General features: G+C 40.0%; 1 protein-coding gene across 3 annotated transcripts in view; it reads left to right on the forward strand.

Moving 5' to 3' along the window:
- Positions 1 to 25458, forward strand: part of CCDC186 (coiled-coil domain containing 186) — a 53054-nt gene extending 27596 nt beyond the window's left edge. For 2 of the 3 annotated variants that reach the window (XM_050958955.1, XM_050958954.1), the window contains exons 4-16: positions 473 to 601; positions 1607 to 1819; positions 4046 to 4165; positions 5517 to 5642; positions 6009 to 6107; positions 7173 to 7259; positions 9782 to 9924; positions 16403 to 16658; positions 17812 to 18001; positions 19484 to 19564; positions 20908 to 21118; positions 23758 to 23977; positions 24569 to 25458. In XM_050958955.1, coding sequence (XP_050814912.1) covers positions 473 to 601; positions 1607 to 1819; positions 4046 to 4165; positions 5517 to 5642; positions 6009 to 6107; positions 7173 to 7259; positions 9782 to 9924; positions 16403 to 16658; positions 17812 to 18001; positions 19484 to 19564; positions 20908 to 21118; positions 23758 to 23977; positions 24569 to 24652 — 1959 coding nt within the window. In that variant the 3' untranslated portion in view covers positions 24653 to 25458. The remainder of the gene's footprint in view (positions 1 to 472; positions 602 to 1606; positions 1820 to 4045; positions 4166 to 5516; positions 5643 to 6008; positions 6108 to 7172; positions 7260 to 9781; positions 9925 to 16402; positions 16659 to 17811; positions 18002 to 19483; positions 19565 to 20907; positions 21119 to 23757; positions 23978 to 24568) is intronic. The other variant, XM_050958957.1, reaches the window with a different exon arrangement.
- Positions 25459 to 25988: the final 530 nt, after the last annotated feature.

Genomic DNA, 25988 nt, shown 5'->3' on the forward strand with positions numbered 1-25988 from the left:
GCCATGGTGTGACCACCCCTGGTTTATAAGAACCTCATAATTTGACTCATTTCTCTTTACCTTTTCACATAGTAACTTATTCTAGTCCAGAGGTTGTGCTCAATACAGACGCTGCCCGACTTACGCAAGGTGTTCTGGAACGGAACGCTTGTGTAAGTCGGGAACATATCTCCAACAACTACGGGGGGGGAAAAAAAACCTTACGGAACTTTTTCTATAAATGCAGAAACCCAGGGAGCGTCTGTATGGTGCTATCAGCCCTTGACAGATGATCCTAATTCCTTTCATCTTTAGTATTGCAATACAAAAGCTGGGCTGTTACTAGTGATTGTTGCAGTTTGATTAGAGTTCGGCAAGTGCAGTATATATTTAAAAAATGTTGTAACATCTAATTTGTAAGCAATGTTTGTACAAAACTTGATGGAATGTTTACTGACTTTTCTATAATTATCTGCTAATGTTTGCTTTGCAGTTAGAATCAAGAATAGAAGACCTTAAAAAAGAAGTTAAAACTGCTAAAGACAAACTTGTAACACAAGATGCTGCAGTCAAAAATACTATTCAGCAATTGCATAAAGAGATGGCATTTCGTATGGACCAGGTAATTTTGAATTCCTTTGAAGTTTTAATAATTGAATCTCTCATTAAAGAATTAGCTTGCTGGAGAAAACATTCAGCAGCTTGAGCGTTGCAGTCAGTAAGTATGTTGAAAATTGATACACCAAGGCTTCCAAAATGTTTTTTAATTAATGGGATTCAATTATTCAGGCATTTTGATGGCTTGTGAGCTTTCAAGAATTTGTAGCCTTTTGTAGAGCCACTAACACTCACATATGCTTTGTCTGGCCACGCTCTTCCATTTGTGTATTTATATGTAAAATAATGAGGCCTGTAAAATTTGATTTGATCAACATTTACATTGCTTTTGAGTGGAGGAAGAAGTCCACAATTACGCACACTTACCTGATCTTTTCAAGCACAATTAAAAAGATACAAAGAAATAATATTTTCACCTCATTTTGTGTTGCTGGAAGGTCATCTGTTTTCTCCCTTAAGATTTTGCTAAACCAAAGGCTTTTGCTGTGTAACAAGAATTTTTTAACATCATATTTGTTTTCTTTTCTTTAATGAAACAATATTAGCAATATTTGGACCACAGAGTTTCTATGTGAGAAATGATGTACAGCTGAATAGTAACTGTTAAATTATTTACAATAACGGAGGAATGGAACTGGATATCTGCAAAAATATATTTCCACTTAGGAGTTATCAAATTATATATTCTCCATTTAGGAGTCATCAAATACATTCCAACTGCACCAGCCTGCTGATTATGCAGCTAAAGTAAAATGTTTAGCTTTCAGCTTGCAAATACTTAAACACATACCTGTAGTTACAACTCTGAGTAGTCCCATTTAAATCAGCGGCACTGCTCATGGTAGTAATGTTAAGCCAGTGCGTACCTTGCTTGCAGAATTGGAGTTTAAGACTTGCCTTCAGTTATGTTTTAATTACTATGTTGGAGTACTGTGAGTATCCACTGTTCATGTATTAAAAACTATTATCAGTGAAATGTAAACTTATGGCTGAATTTAAATTTTTAAAGGCAAACAAGAAATGTGAAGAGGCACGCCAAGAAAAGGAAACTATGGTGATGAAGTATGTTCGAGGAGAAAAAGAGTCTCTAGATCTCCGAAAGGAAAAGGAGTTACTGGAGAGAAGACTAAGAGATGCAAATAAAGAAATTGAAAAGCACGTGAATAAAATCAAGCAACTTTCTCAGGAAAAAGGAAGATTGCACCAGCTCTATGAAACCAAGGTACTTTTAAAGAAATGGTTGAAAGCACTATTTAAATAATCAGAAAAGCACTTACATGTCACCTTTCATTTAATAATTACGATACCTTATTAAGTTTCTTTTTACTGTGTGGCTTCAAAAGACCCATTTTATGTCAATATATATTTTTTGTGGGGGGCGGGGGGAATGAGATCCTATGTCATCTTCCTGAGATTCCTGTGTGTTCTTCTGAACTGAAGTTTGTAGCCTGCTAACAGCACCATTTTCTTTTTGCAGCCATTATATTACAGATAATCACTTAATAAATCTTCACTGCTTGTGTAAAAAAAAAAAAAAAAAAAAAAACACTGTAGAATTTTGTTATATGCATTTTTTTCCTTCCCCTATGGCTGTCCATACTGTTTTTTAAAAACTGGTTTTTAGAGAATCAAGTAAATAGACCGAGTCATCAAAGCCTGCACTCCTTTCTGGAAGTCAACGAGAGCTCCACATATACTGCAATAACTATATCAGTCCCTTTCCCTTGTACTCTTCCACCGGGTTGTTTGAATTTGAGACATTTGTGCAGATATGTTCCTTACAGTACTAGGGTTCAGCAAATTCTCATTACAAGTGCAGTGTCGAAGCAAGAGACAAACATTTAAACTATCAGCAGTCTCAACATTTTAAAATATAATAATTGTTTAAACTATTAAACAAACTGATTTTGTGCTCCTAAAAGGTCCAGTATTCTCCCCAAAACAGAGAGGGCTCAGACTACTCTGATGGATTTGATGATGATCATTGGTCCAAGCAATTATTGTTCACAAGAGGAAGATCAAAAAAACCATCTTACTGAAACTTGAGAACTTTGGTTCCTGGAGCATAGTTTTTATATATGTCATTGCCATTCCTGCTCCTAAGAATTAAACAGATTGGAATGGACAGCATGACCTATTCAGGTCGGCAAAACAGAGCTACCAGCTACGTTTTAACTTCTAGTTTAACAGTCAGGACAACATTGCTTGGAGACTTTATATTATAGTTCCGAGTGGTAGCCATGTTAGTCTGTATCAGCAAAAAGAACAAGGCGTGCTTGTGGCACCTTAGAGACTAACAAATTTGGGCATAAGCTTTCGTGGGCTAAAACCCACTTCATCGGATGCATACAGTGGAAAATACAGTAGGAAGCTTATGCCCAAATACATTTATTAGTCTCTAAGGTGCCACAGGTACTCCTGTTCTTTTATGTTAGAGTGATTCTGCTGCCCTCACATGGTGCTTTTGTAAACCGGTTTTAGTTAAGGTAGATCTGTTACTTCAGAAATACTGTCGGCTGCTAGGATTGTATTATAATGCACAGGTTTTTTAATTGAAAATATTAGTTTGTAGCTGTGAGTATCTAAGGTTATCTCAGTAATATGCTTAGCTGATTAATACCACTTGATGTTCACTTGAAGAAAAATAGAGTGGTGGTTTGTGTGGTGTGCATTTATTGGCCAACAGTCACTGTTGCCCTTCACCTTGTGTAGTCGTTTACATCAGTGCAAAGTGTGTCAAACAATAGAAGTCTGATTCGATAGTGTTTTTACACCCACCTGGACTGATGTAAATGACTATATTTAGGTGCAGCCTAATGGTACCCGACCCATTATATCTGGGCAGTTGGCATATCATTATTGGAACAATTTACACTTTTTTCTCCCAATAATTGTCCATTTAGTCACACATCCAATTTACACAATGCTTCTGTCAGACTACCCACAGAAGTTAGTAAACCTCACATTTTCTGCTATATTCTCCTATAGTTTGACTTCCTTCCGGCCCCAAAACCTGCATCTTTCCCTTAAGCCTGCAAAACGAAAAAGGGGCTTTGCCACTTGTCCATGTCTATTCTGTCATGGATCATTCTATGCAATTCCAGTCGTAAGAGTCTTCCTGGAAAACAGTCTGCTAGAAACTGTCTCAGAATTAATCAAGGTTGCTTCAGCTAGAACATCTCCTCTGATCACAAGTGTGGCAGTACCACACAAGGACGGAGAGGCAGTCTCTCACTGGGAGTCCAGACATAGATAATTAAGGTTTTAAGACCCAATCCTGTAAACCCTTAATCTGGCTAACAGTATGCAGTTTTTTGCAGGTTTGGGTCCTTATAGATGAAAAGCTGTACTTATCACTCATGTCTGAGTCTCATTAAATAGCTGTGTAAAAATCGGGATTTAAAATCAATAAAATGTAATCTGTGGATGTTGTTTTTCCTTTTTTTAGGAAGGTGAAGCCACTAGATTCAACCGAGAAATAGAAAAATTGAAAGAAGAAATCAGTTCTCATACGATCAAAGTAAAATGGGCCCAAAACAAATTGAAAACTGAAATGGATTCACACAAGGTTAGTAAAGCAACACCATGAAATAAGATCGTAATGAGTCCAATATAGTTGCTATGCCATTTTAGTTCTACTCAGCAATAAAATTGATAAAAAATCGTGTTATTTTTTAACTTGGGGCAATCTACAGATGGATTTTGGAATAGTACTTTAAAGATAGTGATATTGAAGTGGAAAATGTGAAAGGATGATAGAATATATCAGTGTTTCTCAACCTGGGATGGGTTTAGGGTGCAAGTGCAGGGCCATTGTTAGGTGGTGGCAAGCCGGGCAATTGCCTGGGGCCTCACGCCACAGGGAGCCCCGCAAAGCTAAATTACATGCTTCAGTCCCAGGCAGCGGGGCTTGGGCTTAAGCCCACCACCCAGGGCTGAAGCATGTAATTTAGCTTTGCAGGGCTCCCTGTGGTGTAGGAGCCCGGGGAGTTGCTCTGCTTGCCACTCCCTAATGCTGGTTCTGAGTATTATTAATTATTTGCTTAATTATATTTAACGGAAGGGGTTACAATTTTTTCAAGTCTTAATAGTGAGGCCACATTTATTTATTTTTAAATCCAAGGGGAGTTGCCAGCACAAAAGATTGAGAAACACTGGAATATGTCCAAGATGATTTATGCTTTACTCTGATTTGCAAGAGTGCTTTTAATTCAGTCTGTCATAACACAGTGTGAGTGACACACCCTACAATCCTTGCTAAGAATTTCTTCTCTCACTTCTCCTGAACAAGTCAGTTCAGAATGTGTGCATGGTCTAAATCACAAACTGTAACAGTCTGATTGGAAAAGAGGAAAGCAACTGGACAGGGTTCCTTGCACTTGGTTCTCTTTAAATATGTATATTGCAGAAACAGAGAGAGCTGAATTGCCATAAGGACAGAGAGATATGACAACTAGATCCTCGTTCTGAAGAGCTTACAACTGTGTTAGCGAATGAAGGATGGGATGGGAAGTAACAAATTGTTGTGATTGAACAGGGAAGTTTTCAGTTACATGATTTTTGTTTGGAGATAATGAGTAAGCCATTACAGGCCACTTGTTTTTTCAGTGTTACCAAAGGGAGCTTTCAATTTGGCTCATGGTAATATGGCCGTAGGAACACAGTGGGAAAAGCAGATTTTCACTTGAAGTTTTTGAGATGTGGTGTTGCTGTTCTGGAGAGCCATAAACAGATGATTTAACAGTTGGTGGTGCAGCACTTTCTAAGCAAATATTATGACTCTCAATAAAATCATGAGTTGGAAACTCCATTAGAATTGAAAACGTTTTGATGATCACTCCCTTTTTTCCCCTCTAATTCAGAATCTTGCTCTGTGACACTCCGTAGGTTCAAATAGTTATTCATGGTTTATTTTCTAGGAAACCAAAGATCGACTCAAAGATGCAACCACAAAGTTAACTCAAGCAAAAGAGGAGGGAGACCAAATACGGAAAAACTGCCAAGAAATGATAAAAACATATCAAGTAGGCATACTTTCTCATGAGGTGAAATTAATATGTTTAACATCTGATTTTTTTTTTCTTATTTTCATCTCAAATTGTAATAAAGTGAAAAATTATTGCATGCATGCATGTTATGTGAGCTGTCATGCCATTAAATTTATAAATGTCAATGATTAGAGATAACTTAAAAAAAATAGGAAAAAAGGTGAGATCTTGAGTCAGATTTCTCTAGAGTGCAATGTGTTTTTATATGTTCAAAACTACTATCTGTGGTAGTACAAATTACAGATAGTGATAAGAATGTGTCTTCTGTGTTTGTAAAATAGGTAAAGAGTTTTTTGGTTTTTTTTTAAAAAAGCTCAAATTAATTATTATTTATTGATTTTGCATTTCTTCCAATTGAACTAGGAATCAGAAGAAATTAAATCAAATGAATTAGATGCAAAGCTCCGAGTAACAAAGGGAGAACTAGAAAAACAAATGCAGGAAAAGTCTGAGCAGCTGGAGGTAAACTGTTTGTTTTTGTTTTGTTATTTATTTATTATAGGCAGTATGACTAGGATCTGTTAACACTAGAGTACACTCCCTTTCAGAACCTGGCATTAAACCTAGGATTCCACAGGCCTTGTCTACACTTACCAGGGATCGATGCTGCTGTGATCGATTCAATGGGGGGTTGATTTAGCGGGTCTAGTGAAGACCTGCTAAATAGATTGCAGAGCACTCTCTGGTCAACTCCAGTGCTCCACGGGAATGAGAAGAATAAGGTAAATCGATGGGAGACTGTCTCCGGTCAATGTAGCATGGTGTACATACCGCAGTAGGTCGACCTAAGCTATGTCAACTCTAGCTACGTTATTCACATAGCTGGAGTAGTGTAACTTGGGTCGACTTACCTCAGTATTGTAGACAAGGCCTGAGTCTTCACATTCCTTTTCCGTCTAACAAATAGCTATGAAACCCTCTGGCAAAATGTCTCATCCCCCTCTAGTGGCTGGTCCACAAAGCCTAACAGCTTTCAGCTGCTACCATTTACTGTTAGCTCAAGTGTTAAAAGACTGTTTGTGGATGAAAATATCCCAGTCCTATCTGATGATCCATCTTGGAGTTCAATGTGATTCAATATGATGAAACATCTTTTTTTTTTTTTTTTAGTTTGCCTTTTGGAAAAAAACGTAGGAAATTACATCCCCCAAAAAATGATGTTGAAAGAACATTCAGGTTGCAAAGTCAAGCACTCAAAAATTAGGAAATGCCAGAATTAAGGTTCTCTGTGCAACTTTAATTTGGCCTCTGGTGCACATGTATTATGATGCAGTTATTAGTTATGTGATCACATACTATTTTTTGCACAGGACTCTGGGCTGATTTTCCACACTTGCTATCTGATCACCTACTAACTGTTATGAAGTATATATACTCTGATACCATGGTGATGGGCATGGTAGACAACCCAGGCAGTTAGGAAGGCAGCAAATAAGTTCTCTGTTGGTAGGTGTAGTCTTACAATGGATGAGGGGATCCTGTGTCCCCTAAAATGACAGTGTTGTGATGCTTTCTCCCTTTAAAAAGGTACATTATGCCAAAATAAAAGAACTTGAGGACCTGAAGAGAACATTTAAAGAGGGCATGGATGAGCTGCGTACACTAAGAACAAAGGTAACTAAAGAGTTCTCTCTTGCCACGAGACTGAAGGTGGAACATAAGGATTTTGAAAACAGATCCTATTGTATCTGGCTAGTTTACATAGAAAGCAAGAATGTAAAAAAACAAAAAGGGGTCCAAAATAATTGCTGAAGATCTGGCCAGAGGTTACATGATCACAGGTTTTCCCAGCTGAAACAGCCTAACAAACCTTCCCATCCAGCTTTGGTGGAGAGAAGATGACATGGAGGGGGCTTCCTCCCTCCCCAACTCTGGACCTTGGAAAGGAAGCAAGTACTTGCCCTGTGCTTGCCACAAGTACTGCTCAAACTCCCAAGCTCACTTCCTTCACCCAGGGGGAAAAAACAACAACTCCAATCAAAGCCCAAGCCCAAAAATAAATGAACTCCCATGTCCAGGGTTTCTTCTTCAGTAGTATTAGTCACTTCATACGTTTTTGTCCTGGAGAAACACATGAACAGCCACAGTTCTGCTTGGAGTTTCCCCCTACTATCAGGAAGACAAGGTTTATATAGTAGCCTTCTTTTCCAGCATGCCCTGCTGCCCAGGTTAGACTAGAGGCTGTTTTTAAAAGGCCTGTGTACCACACTTCAGGAGGATAGAACATAAGAACGGCCGTACTGGGTCAGACCAATGATCCATCTAGCTCAGTATCCTATCTTCCAACAGTTGCCAGTGCCAGGTGCTTCAGAGAGAATGAACAACAGTCAATCATCAAATGATCCATCCCCTGTCGCCCATTCCCATCTTCTGGCAATCAGAAGCTAGAGATACTCAGATCATGGGGTGGTATCCCTGACCATCTTGGCTAATAGGTCAACCAATGGCTATCTTCTTTGAATTTATCTAACTCTTTTTTGAATCCTGTTATACTTCTGGCCTTGATACCATTCCCAGGCAATGAGTTCCACAGGTTGTCTGTGCGTTGTGTGAAGAAGTACTTCCTTTAGGCTGTTTTAAACCTGCTGCCTATTAATTAATTAATTGGGTGACCTTTGGTTCTTGTGTTATGTGAAGGAGTAAATAACATTTCCTTATTCACTTTCTCCACATTGTCACGATTTTATAGACCTCTGTCACGTCCCTTCTTTATTGTCTCTTTTCCAAGCTGAATAGTCCCAGTCTTTTTAATCTCTCCTCACGTGGAAGCTGTTCCATGCCCTTAATCATTTTTGTTGCCTTCCTCTGTACCTTTTCCATTTCTAATATATGATTTTTTGAGATGGGGTGACCAGGGGTGTGGGCATACCATGGATTTATATCATTGGCAATATAATTAATTTTTTTCTATTATCTATCCCTTTCCTGATGGTTCCTAACATTGTGTTGGCTTTTTTGACAGCAACTGCGTGTTGAGCGCATGTTTTCAGAGTACTATCCCAATGCCTCAAGAAAGATCTTGGAGTGGAAACAGCTAATTTAGACCCCATCATTTCATATGTATCGTTGGGATTATGTGTTCCAATGGACATTACTTTGCATTGATCGGCATTGAATTTCAACTGCCATTTTATTGCCCAGTCATCCAGTTTTGTGAGAAACCTTTGCAACCCATTGCAGTGACTCCTTTGGACTTGAGTAACTTGTTATAACTGGTTTTCTAATTGTATAGGTCCTGATCAAGCCCCCATTAAGGTCAACAGAAAGGTGCAGGACTGAATAAATAACGAATCTGAGTCTTAGAGCAGCATCAGTTGGGAGAGCATTGTACATATTGAGACTTTGTTTTGTTCGTTTTTTGTTTTTTAAAGAGTGGCTAGTATTCTTGGAGACTTGAAATGTTAGCATTTGTCCTGGTATAGGTAGGTCAGTGTGCAGAGTATAGGTTTGGAGGCCAGAAGTTCATGATAGATCACCACTATCTGTGTGGGGGTGTTTCTGTATGTACCTCTAAGTGCAATATACAGATCATTGCACAGAGATTTTTTTTCCCTAGTGGTGCTGGCCCAAAGGTGTTGTGCCAGCACAATATATTGCCATGTAAGAGATCAGAGTACAGCTGCATTTTGGGAGTGTACTAGCTGTGAGGAAGCGCCACACAGCACCGATGAGCAACCTGTCTATCAATCTGTTGGCCAGTTCAAGAGCAGCATGGACTAGCTCTGTAGGGAGAAACATTCAGTTCTTAAACAGAAGCATGGTGACCATGGCGTGGGTTGGCCTTGGTAACTGTAGGAAGATGAAACTGCAGCTTGGCTTGGGTCCACCCATATGTGTGGGTTTATGAATCTTTTGAAGGGGATGGCATTATCCCTGCTTAAAGCTGGTATGATGTGACCATTTTTAGAAGCTAATTCTTATAGCTGTTATGTTTTTTATGTGACTGAACTGCTATTTTAGCTTTTTGATCTGTGAAATAGTTTTGCATCTGTCTTTATACATTGTTCAAAACCAGGGAGGGAGTACTACCATAACTGTGGTTAGAGCTTTAGATCTATTGGATGACACGTACTATCTTCTGAGTTTGGCAGGAAAATAACTAATTTACAATTAAGATTATATTCTTTTGCACTTAGGTAAAGTGTCTGGAGGATGAACGGTTGAGAACAGAAGATGAATTATCAAAGTACAAAGAAATTATTAATCGGCAGAAGGCCGAGATTCAGAATTTACTGGATAGAGTGAAAATTGTAGATAAGCTGCAGGAGCAACATCAAAGGTATAAACTAAAGATTTTAAAGAATGTATTTGATGATACAGATTTCTGTTTTAGACCTGGAGCATTTCTATGCTTTAAAGGTGTTGCTGCCTTTACAATGTACTGAACGTGGGGGTGTACTCAGAGAATCTGTATCTTCTCCCAGCTGTGGCATGTTCCTTGTAGAACCTTTATAAATTATTTAGTCTTACAGGCACCCAAGAGCAATACTTTGAAACCTGACAGTTCTAGGGTTAACTGATAGCTGTAACAAATTACCTTTGAAATAGTACAGGGCAAAATGTAATCTCTGTGGTAACTCCATTGACTTTGGTAGTGTTCCAATAGGGATGAATTCAGTTGCTGGTCCCTAATCATTTAATAGATTTCAGTAAAAGTGACAGATATGGTGTATGGTGGACAGGGCTGGCTCTAGGCAGTAGAGCTGATTGCCATCGCGCTTTTTTTTTTTTTTTTTTTTTTTTTTTGCTGCTTGGGGTAGCAAAAACCCTAGAGCTAGCTCTGACGGTGGATGGTAATAGGTTGTATAACACTGAGATTTACTGATAGATGCTCGTTCTACTGCTGACTCTGGACAGCCTCCGCTCAGGGAAATCAGCCAACGCTCATTTTATTGAAGGGATGAGAGAAATGGAGCCAGTGTCTCCAGTATTTTGGCGGTAGGAAGGGGAGAGGTTGCTGAGCTGGGAAGATCAGCCCTCTCTGAATGTGATGGATAAATTAAGATATTATAAAAATACAAACTTAACAAATCTTTTTTAACATATGATGCATTAAATTATTATATTAACTAATACTTATGAGCATTTCTGTGAATAAAAACCCTAGCATCAGTTCAGCTGTAACAAATGCCATTGCTTCAAGGAAGTGAAGGCGCAGACAAGCTGATTCTCCTTTCACTTGCACCAGTTTGACAGTGGTGTAGTTTATTTAAGTGCTATGTAGCTCATACAGATTTATACCCCTGTAAGTTAGAGGAGACTGTGGCTCACAGACATTCCAGAGCAATGTCTGAGCATAATCATATTTCCATACGGTACATGTGAACTAGAGCAAAAACACATACTATCCATTTTCATGGATTCTGACAATGTTGCATAAATGGAGGCAGATGACCATCGTTTAAACAGAAACATCCGCATGTGCCTGCGGAATTTGTAAGCAATCGTCATGTGAAGTTGAACAGCATTTCATCAATTATCTGCTTCCTTACAGTTTATACAACTAAACGTTTTCAGTTCCTTATATAGACCTTGGCTCCCATTAACATCTTGGCATCAGTCTTTTCTAGAAAACGTCAGTCAGTCAGTCTGACACCTTCAATTTACACCTCGATCAATATCAGTTATTCCTCAACTACAGGAGGGCTAATACATTTTTCCTCCTCCTCCTCTGCTGATGTTTGAACAAATATTTGACAAGAATTTCATTAGGTTGGACGGGAGGAAGAAGGGAAAGCAGGGCTTTCTAATTTTTTGCATTTAAATTTACATTAATATTTAGTGTATTTTATAGATACACAGGGCAAAATACACATTGGTCGGTGCTATTAGTGCTTGATCTAGAAGAGGCCAACCCTGCAGTGACAGAAATTGCAGGTGGGTGGCCAGTTGCAGGATAGGGAGCATCTGCTAGCATAAAAGTAGCTAGAGAAAGTTGTAGCCTTGCTCTGAATTTTGTTTTAATCACCTTTGCTGGAGTTTGTCTGAATGGAGATTGTATAACAACTGCTCTGGTTTGCGAGGGTAGTGTTTTAAATAACACTTGCGTATTCTGTATAATGAAGTTGCTGGCTGCAGGGTATTCTACCCTAACATGCCCAAACTGCTTCATGCCGGCTTATGGCCTTTAGGATTTTTGTTGTTGTTGTTAATCATAGTGAAACAACACCGTTAGAAATGTGCAGTGGGAAAACAGCCTCCTCCAAAGGGTATGGGAGGAACTGGAAATATAAATGGGGTTAGTGTAAGGAAAATAGCTGAGTTCAACCCAGTGTACTGCCATAATTCATTGTATTATGTTTCTCTAAAAGAGCAAACAAGATACTTGGCTGTATTAGCATAGAAGAGAATGAGACAAAGGAGGCAATAAATCATTAACATTCCCCAGCCCACCATACTTTTTGGGGCCACCAAACTAGCACTATGGTCACCATGCTACTAGTTACCATACTACGGCCATAGAGAGGGCGCAGCTTATAGCAATGTGGATAATGCCAGGTTTCAGTTATCTAGTTTTATAAGAGTAGGGCTTCATTTTCAAAATTATGAATAGGTGTGGAGAATGCATTTGAGTTCATCCAAAAATGGATCCGCATGATGGCCTAGTGATTTTATTTCTTCTTTAAGTGCAGTGTGACTTGGACATCTTAAAGTTACCTGCAGAGAAATTTCTCAAAATGGGCCTGCACCTTTTTTGCGATATAATAAGTACATGTAACTTGGTTGGGGTTTTGACTTGCTCTTTTCTCCCTTACTGGGGAGAGAGGTGGTATTTTTACATTAGTTCAGGTCTTGTCCAAGCTAGATTCCTCTATAGTGACTGGAGGACTCAGGAAATAATATCACAAATGCAACTCAGAGGGGAAAGAGATATTTAGTATGTTCCTAAAACTTGTTTTTGGCATCACTTCAGCCTCAGTGTCTAACAGGACATCTTCACTGAAGATTCAGCATCGTGCCCCTTCCATTAAAAGTGTGATTGCACGCAATGCACATGACCTACTCAGGGGTAGGGACGGGGAGGACAGTGAAGTTCTCCATAAAAGGCAAGAAAGAGCAGCTGTGACATTATTCATATTTCTGTGGTAGAAAACAAAACAAAAAAAAAATCCCAAACTCTCAGGCTGCCTTTTTGTATACTAAACAAACAAAAATAAAGTAGTGCAACCTCGTTTAAAAAAAAAACAAAACTTTTTGAGGTGTCCTTTAACATTGTGGCTTAGATGCCAGTCTCCTGTTGGGATTCTCCTGAACATCTATCTGTATGTTGTAACCTTAGATCTAGTTTTGTAGAACTGAAAAAAAAAAAAATCATAAATTGTATTTAATCTGGTATTATAAGAAAAGCAGCATGGTCAGAGAACATTCCTTAATGCTGAGATCCAATTCCTGGCGGCAGGGAGAAGAAACCAGTACCCTGTTGCAGAAGTATCATGTTGTAATTCTCTCAGTGCCAACCTCCTTCCTACCAGCAGAGTGAGGCCTTTAGTACTCTCGTGCTTGAGGAAGTCTTCATTGAGTATAGTGGAAGTTTCTTCCCTTCTTTTTGTAAGGGAAGTAAGTATGTGCTGCTGACTGATGAGAGAGCTGCCCTAGTAATCCAGAAAGACAACTCTGCCTTGTTTGAGGTAGCTACATCAGAAATAGAGGTCACATTTTACATTAAGATTCCATTTATAAATATTTTTAAGTATAGTACATACCGGAGTAATGTGTGTCATAGGTGGCTTTATAAATGCATCACTAGAAGGTATTAGTTAGCTAGTTAGTTATAAGCACCTTTTTGGACTCTAAAACAGTCTGAGAATTAATCATATATTAACACATCTAATCATTCATTAACCCTCTGTAAACTATTTATAAATCAAATCTTTGTAGAAAATGTGATCAGAATAGAAAAGTGACTTCTCCTGTGAGAAAGCAAAGGTGTTTCTATTAAATATACCTCTTAAGAGCAAATTTTTTCATCCTCTTTATATCAAAGAAGAAAAGTTATAAATTTGGGACAGGATGATATAGTGCTGTGACTTTTCTCCATAGAGGTTAACTCAAAACTCTTGACTAATCTACCGGATGGAAGGAAAGCTGTCTGCTTTGAAAAATCATAAATCACTATTAGATTTTTGCTTTAGTTGGAATTAGAATGAAATGAAATATTTCACCATGTAATAGTCAGTGACCTAAAATTCGGTCTTTCCTAATGTAGAGAACAGCTGATGTCTTAACTAAGTTATTATGGAGGATTGTTATGGTAATACCTGGGTCTAAAAGAATTGTCAAATACCATATGAATGCATGGCAACAAATCACTTAGGTAAGATTTAGATGTTTTTGTGGTAACAAAAAAAGCATGAAAAGATTGGGAGGTTTTTACTTACTGAGGATGCATTTATGTAGTTACTAATATTTCCCAAAAGTTTGTGAAGAAGTTTAGTTACCCATTGATTACTGACATGACAGGCGAAGTATTGAATTGATATAAATCAGAATGGTCCTGTTCATAATACAGGTGCTCTGCTTCCATAAGGAGAAAGTATGAAAACATTCCTGTAGAAAATTCAAGCTAGTTAACTGGGAAAGACTGGCAGAATTAACCCCATAAGCTACTACTTTTGCAAGTTGCTAAATGCCTCTTGCAAAATTCGGAGTGGTTTCACTTCATAGTGACTTTAGATCAAGCCCTATGACTTCACACAAGTTTTCAAATAGATCTTCTCATTCTGTGCTTTTATTAATGGTGATTGATGGGTAGTCAACCACCTAGCACAGTCAAGGAGCATATTGTAGTTGACATCTTAATGACAAATGATAATTAAGGAAAAATGCACCACACCATAGTCCCCCAAAGAGACTAAAGTTAAGCCCAATAAATTGGTTAGAATTGAATTAAGTTACAAAATTTGGATCCAGATTTTTTTGAACCCACCCTTCCAGACTTCACAAGACACTCGGATCTGGGATTTTGGCATAGTCTTTGTAAAGAATAGGGGTCAGTTGCAAAACTTGGATCTGAATTCAGATTCTAAATCTCCCCAAAGTTTGGGATATCACATTCTGAGGTTTTGGATTAGACATGTGCATGCAAACCTTACTGCGCTGTGGCCTACAGAATAGGCAAGGCTAGTCATGGGAGCTGGGCTGGGGTCATGGAGAATGCACTGGATTCATCTTATCTTCCAGGCTTCCTCTATCACGTTTCTTATGGAGCCCCTGCAGTGCTTTGAAACTGGTAGAACACTTTGGCAGGGGGAGGCAGCCACTTGAACTCTGATGAGGTGAATCCCCCATCAGGGTCGATTTAATATTGTATTACTGTTATGAAATGGAATTTTTAAATTCATATAGCATTCAGACTCCTATATTTACTAGTCGTTATCAGGGATATGATACTCCTGAGGGCATTCTGCACCAAAAAATTAAAAATTCTGTGCTCAATATTTTAAAATTCTGCAAAATTCTGCAAGTTTTATTTGTCAATAAATACATGCAGAGGCTCCAGCATGGCAGTGGGGAGTGCAGGCCACTGGCAGCACGAAGGTGGGAGATCACTTTGCAGCCTCTCCACCCACCCCGGGGACACGGACTCAATGGTGAGGCTGCACCCGAGCCTGACACAGCACAAGGCCTAGGCCTGCCCCCAAAACACCATGGGGCCCTGGCCCTCTGCGCCAGGTGCACCAGGTGTGGGACAGGCAGGCTCAACCAGACAGGATCTAAGTGTGGGGGTGCTCAGTGTGGGAGATCCAGGTGTGGAATGAGAGGATTCTGTGTGGGACAATCTGGATGCAGGCAGCATAGTGGGGAGTCTAGGTGTGGGGGGATTGGGATGCAAAGAGGCTCTGGGCGGGTTCTGAATGCAGGTACAATGGGACTCTGCAGGGGCTTCCAGGCAAAAGTGTTGGGGCTCAGTGGAGGGGTGGATGTAGGGGCGCAGGAGGGTGGGGCTCATCAGGGTTGGGGTTTGAGTGCAGGGAGCTCAGTGGGGGGTGGTCTGGGTGCACGGGGCTCCATATACAGGGGTTGAGGTTCAGTGTGGTGGGGTTCGAGTATGGAGGGCTAAGGGGGTTCTGGGTGTATGGGGTGAGGCTTGGCAGGGGTGTCTGGGTATGGGAGGTCTGGATGCATGGGGATTGGCGGATTGGGGAGCAGCTCTGCGTACAGTTACCCTTCCCCCTGCAGCTGAGGAGTGATGGGGGCAGGAAGCATGGGAGGATGCTGAGCTTTCTGCAGTTGGGGGAGGTTTCTGGGGGTGGGTCTGACACAGGCCAGCTGCTCCTTGCAGGGGAAGAGGAAGTCCCATCCTCTCCTGCCTCCAGCCAGTCATGACTAGCAGCTGATCCCGGCTCAGGGTAAGAGCCACTGGCTGGGGTGCTCCAAACTTGCAGTGATTTACCTCTCCACTGGCTGCTCCGGGTGCCTGAAATGATGTACCTGCGCAGCTAGGGAGTGGTGTGTGACTGCTCTTTCAGCTTCTATTTGCTTCCCTGTTAGAAAATCATCTTTCTGCAGGAAAGCAAAAAAATTTGTGGGGGACATGAATTCTGTGCATGTGCAGTGGCACAGAATTCACCCAGCAGTAATATGATTGGGATCACTAACAGCTTGGAGATAAGAAATACTTTTCAGATGTTGTTGTTACAGATATGAAATGGCTTGGAGTTTGAAAGCCATTTCATATCTGTGATAAATATTCATTATTTTCACATTTGATGTATTTAACCTCAAGTCACCCCTAAAGCATACACTTGTTTTGGTAGAGATGAACAAGAAATCGACACTTTAAAAGAAGAACTGGATAGTCTGAACTCTCTGATTACTGATCTCCAAAAAGATATTGAAGGCAGTCGGAAAAGAGAATCTGAGCTGCTTGTATTCACTGAAAAACTAACTAGTAAGAATGCACAGCTGCAGTCTGAAACCAACTTCTTACAGACCCAGCTCGATAAGCTTACCTACAGTGAAAGAGAGTTACAGAGTCAGCTGGACCATGTGAGACAGACTAAAGATGATCTGGTGAGTATGACATGCAGATGGATTTTGTACTAATAGATTATCTGATCAGGGCTGGATTAAGGCAAAGGCTCAAAGGTCTGTGCCGAGGCTCCAGCTCCTGCAGTGTCATAGCGAGTGCAAAATTTCAGCTTTCGTTTAAAAAGTTAGTTTCTAGCCCTTGTGGTTGTGAATAAAAGCTTGGAAATGTGATCTGAATGTAACCAAAAACTTCTGCCTGAGCCTGCAGACTCCATAGAACCATAGCTCTGATGTGTGAACTGCCCTGTATGTGTCAATGGAAGACCCACTGCTCTTGGAGACGGACCCTGCTGCTTCTCCTGCCTTTCTAGGAGGCGAGAGTTGACTTCAGCCCTCGTCATTTAGGTAGAGGAAGGATGGGGTCTCAGCACAGAAGTAGGGCAGTGGGGTTGGAGTCATAGCAGGGGGCCAAGGTCACAGCATGCGTAGGGCCATGGGTTGCCTTAATCCAGTTTTTATACCCAGCAGGATTTAACTCACACATGAAACTGACTTCTGCAAATCATTCATGTTTAAAGAACTTGTTTGTCATATGGAAGACTAGAATTCTTTTAGGCTCCTCCCATTGTGCAGAGGTACTCCTGTCATATTTAACAGTATAATTTAAACAGGCCCACTTTGATTTCAGTCGGACTGCTCCCTTGTGTAAGCATTTGCAGGATTGCAGCTTGATTTTGTGTATCAAGTGTGCCACAACTGGAGGTCCTTTCGTAAAATGACTTTCTAAAATCAACCTAGAGCAGCCTTTGTGCTTATATCTGCATTCTCCCATCAGCTATAAGAATAATTTTGTGGCTATAATAAAAATTATTACTAATAGCCTCATAATGATGATTCCATTTTACTGTGTGCAGATAGGTTGTTTTCACATATATTTTGAAAAGTTACAAACTGGATTATTTTTGGAGCTTAAATCTTATTCTGTACTGGGCTAAATTCTGGAATAAGTAGTACACCCTGTTTATTCCCTTGGGCTATCCCGCACTGGTGGTATTGGGCTTAATTAATGGCTCATAAAATGTGAGATTCTCAGATGAAGGATAGGTGCAAAGCAGTGGTGATGTTGACGTTAAGCATATGGTTATGTCTAGTGATTTTAGATGTATGTTTGTTTGTTTTTTATTGTAAATTTCAGGCAAACAAACTGCAAAAGGAGGAAGAACTACGCAAACATGAAGTCCAGACCCTGCAGACAGAGTTGGCTTCTCAACAGAAAGAACAAACAGCACTGAACACTCAAGTAGATGAATTAAAAGACGAGTTAGTTACTCAAAAGCGTAAACATGTGGCAAATCTTAAAGACCTCACCAAGCAACTTCAGCAAGGTTGAAACTTTTTCACGTCCCCCTCAGATCTAGTCCTGTGTCCACTAGAGTAGTTGTTCTTAATCAGGTGTCCAGGAGCACCCTGGGGGACTGCGACGAGGTTTCAGGGGATCTGCCAATCAGGGCCAGTGTTAGACTCGCTGGAGCCCAGGACAGAAAGCCAAAGCACCACCTCATGGTTCTGGAGCCCAGGACCCTGAGTCCTGCCACCCAGAGCTGAAGATGAAGCCTGAGCAACTTAGCTTTGCAGGGCCTCCCATGGCGTGTGACCCCAGGCAGTTGTCTTGCTTGCTACCTCCTAATGCCAGCCCTGGCACAGGTGGGCCATGGAGTTCGTATAGCATGTTGGGGTGGGGAGCTTAGAAAAAGATTGAGAACCCCTGCGCTAGAGTGTACTAACATAGTCCTCCTCACTCCCAGCATACACTATTAGAGAAGGATTCCTGCCTGCATCTGTATATTCTCTTAGGGTGCAATACTTGCAGGTCTTCTTTGTATCAAATAGGAGATTTGTGGATGGAGGGCTTGCCGGATTGGGCCATAAATGAATCGCATAGGCAGTAAACTGCTTGCACGTTACGTGTGTAATTTTCATATTAAAATGTAAAAGTACTGGAAGGGATCTACACATTCTTGGTATTCATAGAATATCCTTTTAGCTGAAGTCAAATGGCAGTGACAATTGAGACTTCATCCATGGTAACCAGATACATGTGATTTCTGATCACTATACAGAAGGCTATTTAAGATGCATGAGAAGCTTTCTAAATGCCTACTGTAGCCAGAATTGTTGGTGGTGGCATTTGTTGTTTAATTTTAAGGAAGTGATTTATCTGTTTAAATGTATAAATGCATAGAGACTGATTATTAATTTTGTAGTTTCGGGAAGTTAACATTTATAATTCAGAAGTGCACGTGCTCTGAATTTAGAGTGCAGTTTGACTTAATGAGGTGTTCGGAATTTAGGTGAAAACATAACTGTTGTGTACTATTCATATATTGGGAGAGGACATTCTGTTTACCTTATACAGGTATGAACACACGTGCTCATATTTCTTCTCCCAGCACTATTCAACATCTGGGCACAGACACTGCTGTCTGCTCCCAGTAGTGATAGCAGTCACAGAATAACTGATTTCCAGAGAGCAGAGCTGTTACACATCACTCATTGCTATTTAAATAGCATGCCATATCAATGATGAAGCATAGCTTAAATATTAGCTCAAGACAACCCAACACATGTTCTGTGTTACCTCTTCACTTGAGGACTGGTCCAAAGCCCATGGACTTCAATGGGCATTAGACCAAGCACTTAATAATATTCCCATGGTTTGTTTGTCACTAGTATTCTTACATGGATGATTTGGCAATTAAAGAAAACTGTCTCAGCTCCTGGTGGATTGGGGTGGTGTGTATGTGTGGGTTCCATTTCCTTAAGATTTTTTCCCCATTTTGGTAACCCTCATCATGTTTTCTTGTTAGCACGAAGGAAATTGGATCAGATTGAAAATGGCAGCTGTGATAAAGAAGTTAGCAGTATGGGGAGTCGTTCCAGCTCATCAGGTAACATAACAAACAACAATTCTGCCTTCACTGTTCAGTTTTCAATAACTCAAACTTATTTTACTGGCACAGATTTAGGGTGTTTGTTTTTTTAATAGTTGTTGGTTATTTCTGTGGGTTATGTACTTCTGAACAAGGCTCTTGTTAACACTTCAACAAAACTTTCTCCTGTAGAGCACCAGGACTTATGGAATATTGTCAGTCTTGGTGGCAAAAATCCTGGGGTCCATTTTCACTTGCTATCCTCCCTTTTTCTTTGAGTCTCGAGATACGTAAACCTGATAACTGCCGTGCTTGCCCATATGAGTAATCCTTAACTAAAAGTCAATGTATGTATAACTGAGAGAAAGTAATATCTTTCTCATGTTGCAAAGTCAGGGGAATTCATTGAGGTTCAAAACCTTAATATAGATAGAGGGGTCTCAGGCCTAATAATGGCACTTGTTAATGTAATTGAAGCCCTGTGTTCTTATTTATTATAGACAGTCTAGTTTGTTTTTACTCCTGTCTTTTTGAACTTACTGTGGAGGTACCTTAGATGACACTTTAAATGTAGCCAAAGGCAAAACAAAAATCAGTAGTTGCCTCCATTATTTAATTAATTGCACTAATTGACAATTGGCACTGTGTAAATGGTAAATCAGCTGGCATATTTACAGGCATTAGTGTGCTTGTGTAAAATTTATTTCTTCGTTGTTCTACCATGAAGAAAAATAATTTTTTTTCTGCAGTATCATTGGCATTTATTTACCTGATCAATATCATATTGTTTTAAAATGTTAATTATATCAGAGTTGATGTACCTTTAGTCCATAAGGTTGTGTTTGAGATATGTAGCCCTTTCTTTTCCGTTCATAATCCTTCTCCACCCTGTCACTTTTAAAGTTGCTTCCAGAGCTTCTCGGTACTTTTCCTGCTATCAACCTGAAAGGGGTTAACCCTGCAGCACTCTTGTATTTAATAGTTTCACTGGTCTATACACAGTTTTTTGGTAAAGGTTTAACTATCTCTGTTTAGAACACAATACAATTGAGCTAATCCAACTCTCTAGCGTGGGCAGAGTTTTATCCGTATAAAGGTTCTTGTACAGAAATAGGCTATATACTGATGGAAGCACCTTTATTCCAGTATGGCTGTGTTCACAGTGAGGGGTTTACCATTGTCTGAACCTATATAGTGAAAATGCTACTAGTTACGTGCAGCCACTCCATGAGTAGCTAAACAGATCAACATTTTATTAAGAAAATATTTGGGCACGGTCTGGAGCTATTGCTTTTGTGATGAGATGGAATAGTGTACTTGGAAACTGTGTGTGTTCTAATAAACATGTGACTGTTTGGTAGGGTCCCTTAACGCTCGAAGCAGCAACGACGATCGCTCGCCTGAGAATACTGGATCTTCAGGAGCTGTGGATAGCTTCCCAGAAGTGGACAAGGCTGTCCTGATTGAGAGAATAGTAAGACTACAGAAGGCTCATGCTCGGAAAAATGAAAAGATGGAATTCATGGAAGATCACATTAAGCAACTGGTGGAGGAAATCAGGAAAAAAACCAAGTATGTATGACATTTGGATCACGTAGTCTTGGCTCTCAATTACTGCCCTGCACCAGAACACTCTGACTCTTACATAATGCACAAAATTAACTTGATAGAAAAATGTTAAATGATAAAACGATTGCAACCACAGCAGACCTTATTTTCTGTGAACAGCTACTACACTATGCAGTACCAAATGGAAGGCCCTGGATCTGTGACTTAGTCCCATTTGCTCCTTGAACTTGTCAGGAGCTGCCAGTGCTGCAGGCTCTCACCTTGCCAACAGTGCCTCTCTCTGCTTTAACAGTGACGCCCTCTGGCTGTTTGAGGTGTGACTCTGGTATAGAGAGTCACGCTCTTCCCTCTCAAAAAGATGCTGCTTGTGATGTATCACTTCTATGCTGAGAGGTCCCCTGTTGATGCAGAGGCTAGTAGAACTCCTGATGGGAGCCTTTGGGTGCAACTGTAATACAAATAAGAAATGATAATTGATGCCTAGTCTAATAAAATCTGAGCCAAAGCCCATCCATCTTTAGTATACAATATAAGTTTTCTCTTCTCCATGCCGTGCAGGCTATAGGCTCTCCTGTCACTTAGCCTACTGGCTAGGTTCCTGTCTAAGATCTGCTCGTTCAGTATTGCTGGGGGTCCTGGGGAGGAAGTTGGCGTATACTCACCTTTTTTGAAGGAATGTTTGCTATTAAATCTAACCATTATCACATGCACTCATCTATTATGGTGATGCCATCTCATTAGATGGTGTCTCATAAAAGATCATAGCTTGTGAGCTCCCTGGGGTAGGGACCCTCTGTAGTGCTAGTACAGTACCTTGTAACACAGGGCCTTGATCCCTCACTGGGTTGCTTAGGCACTACTACAATCAAAATGCTAAACAAGCTGGCTCATTCAGAGTGTAACAAAGCCAAACAATTAGTAATAAATATGGCACTTCAAAAACATACTAAAAACAAGTAATGTGTTTTGGTGCCTTATGTATAAAAATACAGGCTGTTCTGAAAAGCAGCCATGGTTTAAAAGTGACTAATTGGGGAAAAAAAAAAAAACTTTCAGAAACCTAATGCAATTTTCTGACTCTCAGTAATTACTGCCTTTCATGTAAATTGAATCAGCGCAGATTCAATCTGAGCAAGACGGACAGTGCTCACCCAATAAGCAGCTACTCAGTATTTTATTTTATCCTCTCTCTTTTCAGTGAGTGGCCCTAGGCCTTATTTAGTGCACAATATTCAAACCCTGCTCTGAAGACGCAATTGTTAATTTCCTCATTAGCTTTTCTAAGGGGCTCGTCACTACAGTAGCTGAATACTTCATAAAACTTCAGTGTGTTTTTACAATATCCCTGTGAGAAGAGGAGATATTATCCCCCTTTTACAGATGGGAATTGAGAGCATGGTTGACAGTGCCTACTGGTCTTAGTGTCCAATTTGAAAAGTCAGGCCCGAGCGTTTGAGTACTTAGCATCATGTAGCACTTTAGACATTCAAAACACGGCCGCGAGTGACTTCAGTTGCAGGGATGAGTGCTCAACATTTCTGCAAATCGTCTCGCATAGTATCCAGGAAATGAGGAACACACAATTAGTAACCATCTGTGAAAATTGTGATTAAATGATTTGCCCACCCTCACAAAAGAACTCTGTGGCAGAGGTAGGGTATCCAGTTATCCAGGATAGCATTCAGCTGACTTACCTAGGACACCATTCTTTATCTTCCTGTCATCCCTTGCCTCCGTCACTGCACACCTTCCAACTTCACCAGACAAGGCAGGGGTCTCCTTAACTACACAGCTCTTATTTATCTCCAGAACAGCTCCATCCTGTGCACACAATGAGGCAGGGGACTGTGGAAAAGTCTTGTGATCATGTAATTAAAAACTACATTATAATGCATAGGCAGAAGGGTGTTGAATTACATTTGCACAGCTTGCAACTTTGGGGGATTTGTGCTTTTGAGTCACTCAGATGCTTTGCAAAATCCCACCCTTCAATTTTTCTGCTAATAAAACTGACAGAACCTTTTCTGGAAATACTTTGGATTCTAGTCAAAGCACATAATAAAGTTCTGTCTCCAAGAACTGTTACAGTTGCAGTTCACACCCTTTTATTATTTATTTGCTTTTTCTAGCATCTGGGTGTCCCACTCACGGACCAGGACCTCATTGTGCTAGGTGCTGTACAAATACAAAAAAGAAAGATGGCCCCTTTCCTCAAGGAGCTTAGTCCTTTGCTAAAGTCATGGCCTTCAGTACTGGGGTGGTTTTTTGTCACTAAGCATACTCTTGGGGTGAAATCCCAACCCCACTGAAGGCAGTGGGAGCTTTGTTATTGACTTAAATGGGAGTTAGGATTTCACCCTTGGTCCCTCCTTATGGGTGGACCCTGGAAATCTTTAATTTTGGGTGATGTTTGCTGTTAATGTGTGGAAAAAAGATTAATCTATGTGGGGCAAGAAATGGCTTCAGCCATCTCCCCCATCTGATCGCACCCTTCTAAGTCTGGAGTTTTGTATCCCCGTTTTGCTCTTGAGATCATGCATGTGAAGATCTATTTTGTTGTAAACCAAATATAGTATAGAACAGGATTCTTTGTAGGAAGTATTTATAACTCAACACCTGCAGTTTCACTCTCTTTTTTCCAGAATTATTCAGAGTTACATTTTGCGGGAAGAAGCCGGCACGTTATCCTCAGAAGCCTCGGACTTTAACAAAGTCCATTTGAGCAGGCGCGGTGGCATCATGGCATCCCTGTATACATCGCATCCCGCAGACAGCGGGCTCACATTAGAACTCTCGCTAGAGATAAATAGAAAGCTACAGGCTGTGCTAGAGGATACTTTATTAAAAAATATTACACTGAAAGTGAGTACCTTTCATTCTAGGAGTCAGTTTTTTTGCTCTTAAATAAATACTGCCCTGAACACAAGTACCAAAGAAGAGGTCTCTTTAGAGATTAAGTCACTATGATTTGTCTTGTAATATCAATAGCACTCAATGAGAGCAAAAATATGCTCTAGAGACGCACGTTCTGATTTCTGTACAGATTGGAGGGTGTGTGTGTGTGTGTGTGTGTGTGTGTGTGTGTAAAATGGGGATGATTCTCCTACCACTAGGCTCATGACTAACAATTAGTAAGGAATGTATCTATAAACTGCTCTGATTCCCTGTCTGTATCTTTTTGTATATTTATTAGTTTTGAACTGAAGCAGTATAACTTTGACATGCTCAGTAGAATCCTAAAATCTATAAGAAAGATACTTTCCTTTAGAGCATCCCATTCACTAATAATGCAGGGAGAGAAGGGTTTCTTCCCCACCATTTCACTGCCAAGTGAGCATGCTATTTTCAGGTTGCAGTCCACTCATATTAATGGCAAGTGGTAATTTAAATTCAATATTGTATGGTGCATCTACTGATCTTTCCCTCTTGTTGCCCCTCCTCTTTTCTTCAAAGGAAAATCTGCAGACACTAGGAACAGAAATAGAACGGCTTATTAAGCACCAGCATGAACTGGAACGGAGAATGAAGAAAGTGTAACAAACTATGGAACAGTCAGAACAAAGAAACAGGTGCTGCAGACTGTCATTCTGATGTTTCTCCTATAAACCGACTGTCAAGCAATGGTAGAGCCTAATCCTACAAACCTTTAACCACACCAATTGTCCTTCTGGACACGAGAGGCTCTGTAGGATTGTGAGACATTTGTTTTGCCTCAGCCATTGATGAACTTTACTATAGGCTACATTCTTAGAACTCTTCTCTGAAATTAAGGCATCCAGAGGCTTTGCAGTGTGCACTGCATGTAGAGTCCATTTCAGTGAGATTTGAATTTCCACACTGTGCAATTAAACAGCCTGCTAATGATAAAGCTTGGAGGGATAGGGGGAGGGGAGGGGAATTGATTTGCTGTGGAACATACCCAGTGCTACTGAGCTTCCAGAATTTTATTCCCTACTTTATAAGTGTTGGATATATTTAAGTTGATCAAGAAATTAACATATGCATGGGAAAGAGGCTTTATAATTAACTGTTGTAAAAATAATTAAGGACATGATGCATATTTTGCCATTGGACAAAAGGTTAATGGCTTCCCTGGAAATGTAATATGAATTGACTTTGTGGGGGGGGGGGGGGGGAGGAGAAGGGGCAGGTAAACTAGCAAGAAATTAGAATGAGAAATTTCTGCTGTTGATACCAGGCATTTTCAGTTATAGCAGACTGTATTAACTCACCAAGTTTTTCATAAACTCCAGATCTCTAGACATATGAATCTGAATAACTTTGAACTCAGGTAGATTTTGTAAAATTTGATTTTTCAATATAAATTAACAATTTTTAAAGTATGAGAGTTAAGTTGTCCATTATTTATATACGTACTCCCTTATTCCAAGACATTCCAGTCCATTTAAAAAACCCTCCCCCCCATTATGTTTAGTCATCTTAATTGTAAGTATAGCCCAACTAGTAAAACTGACCATAAAGGTATATTTAAATGATGAGCTGCAATTTTAGTGGAACTGTAGAAGCTGTACGAAAATCAGACTCAACTTTACTAATATGAATTAAAGTCTCAAAATGATGGAATTGTGACCATAATTTGAAATTTCAGTTGATATCCCCACCCTTCATTCACAAAGTGATGGAGAAATAACAAGAATGGTGTCACCGTGAGACTGAGTCACAATATTTTCTCTAGTTTAATACTAGAAAAAGGTAACGAGCTGGACTGGAATGGTTCCACTCCTACAGTAAATGCATATTATGGAATTCATGCCCACATAACTAAAATGCTTAAGTCAGACCAGTTCATCTTGTAAATATGTTTAGGGTTTATACTGTATTTATTCAATATTTGCACTTCCTGTTCTCATGA

This window comes from Gopherus flavomarginatus, chromosome 6, assembly GCF_025201925.1.
Source record: "Gopherus flavomarginatus isolate rGopFla2 chromosome 6, rGopFla2.mat.asm, whole genome shotgun sequence".
Lineage (NCBI taxonomy): Eukaryota > Metazoa > Chordata > Testudines > Testudinidae > Gopherus > Gopherus flavomarginatus.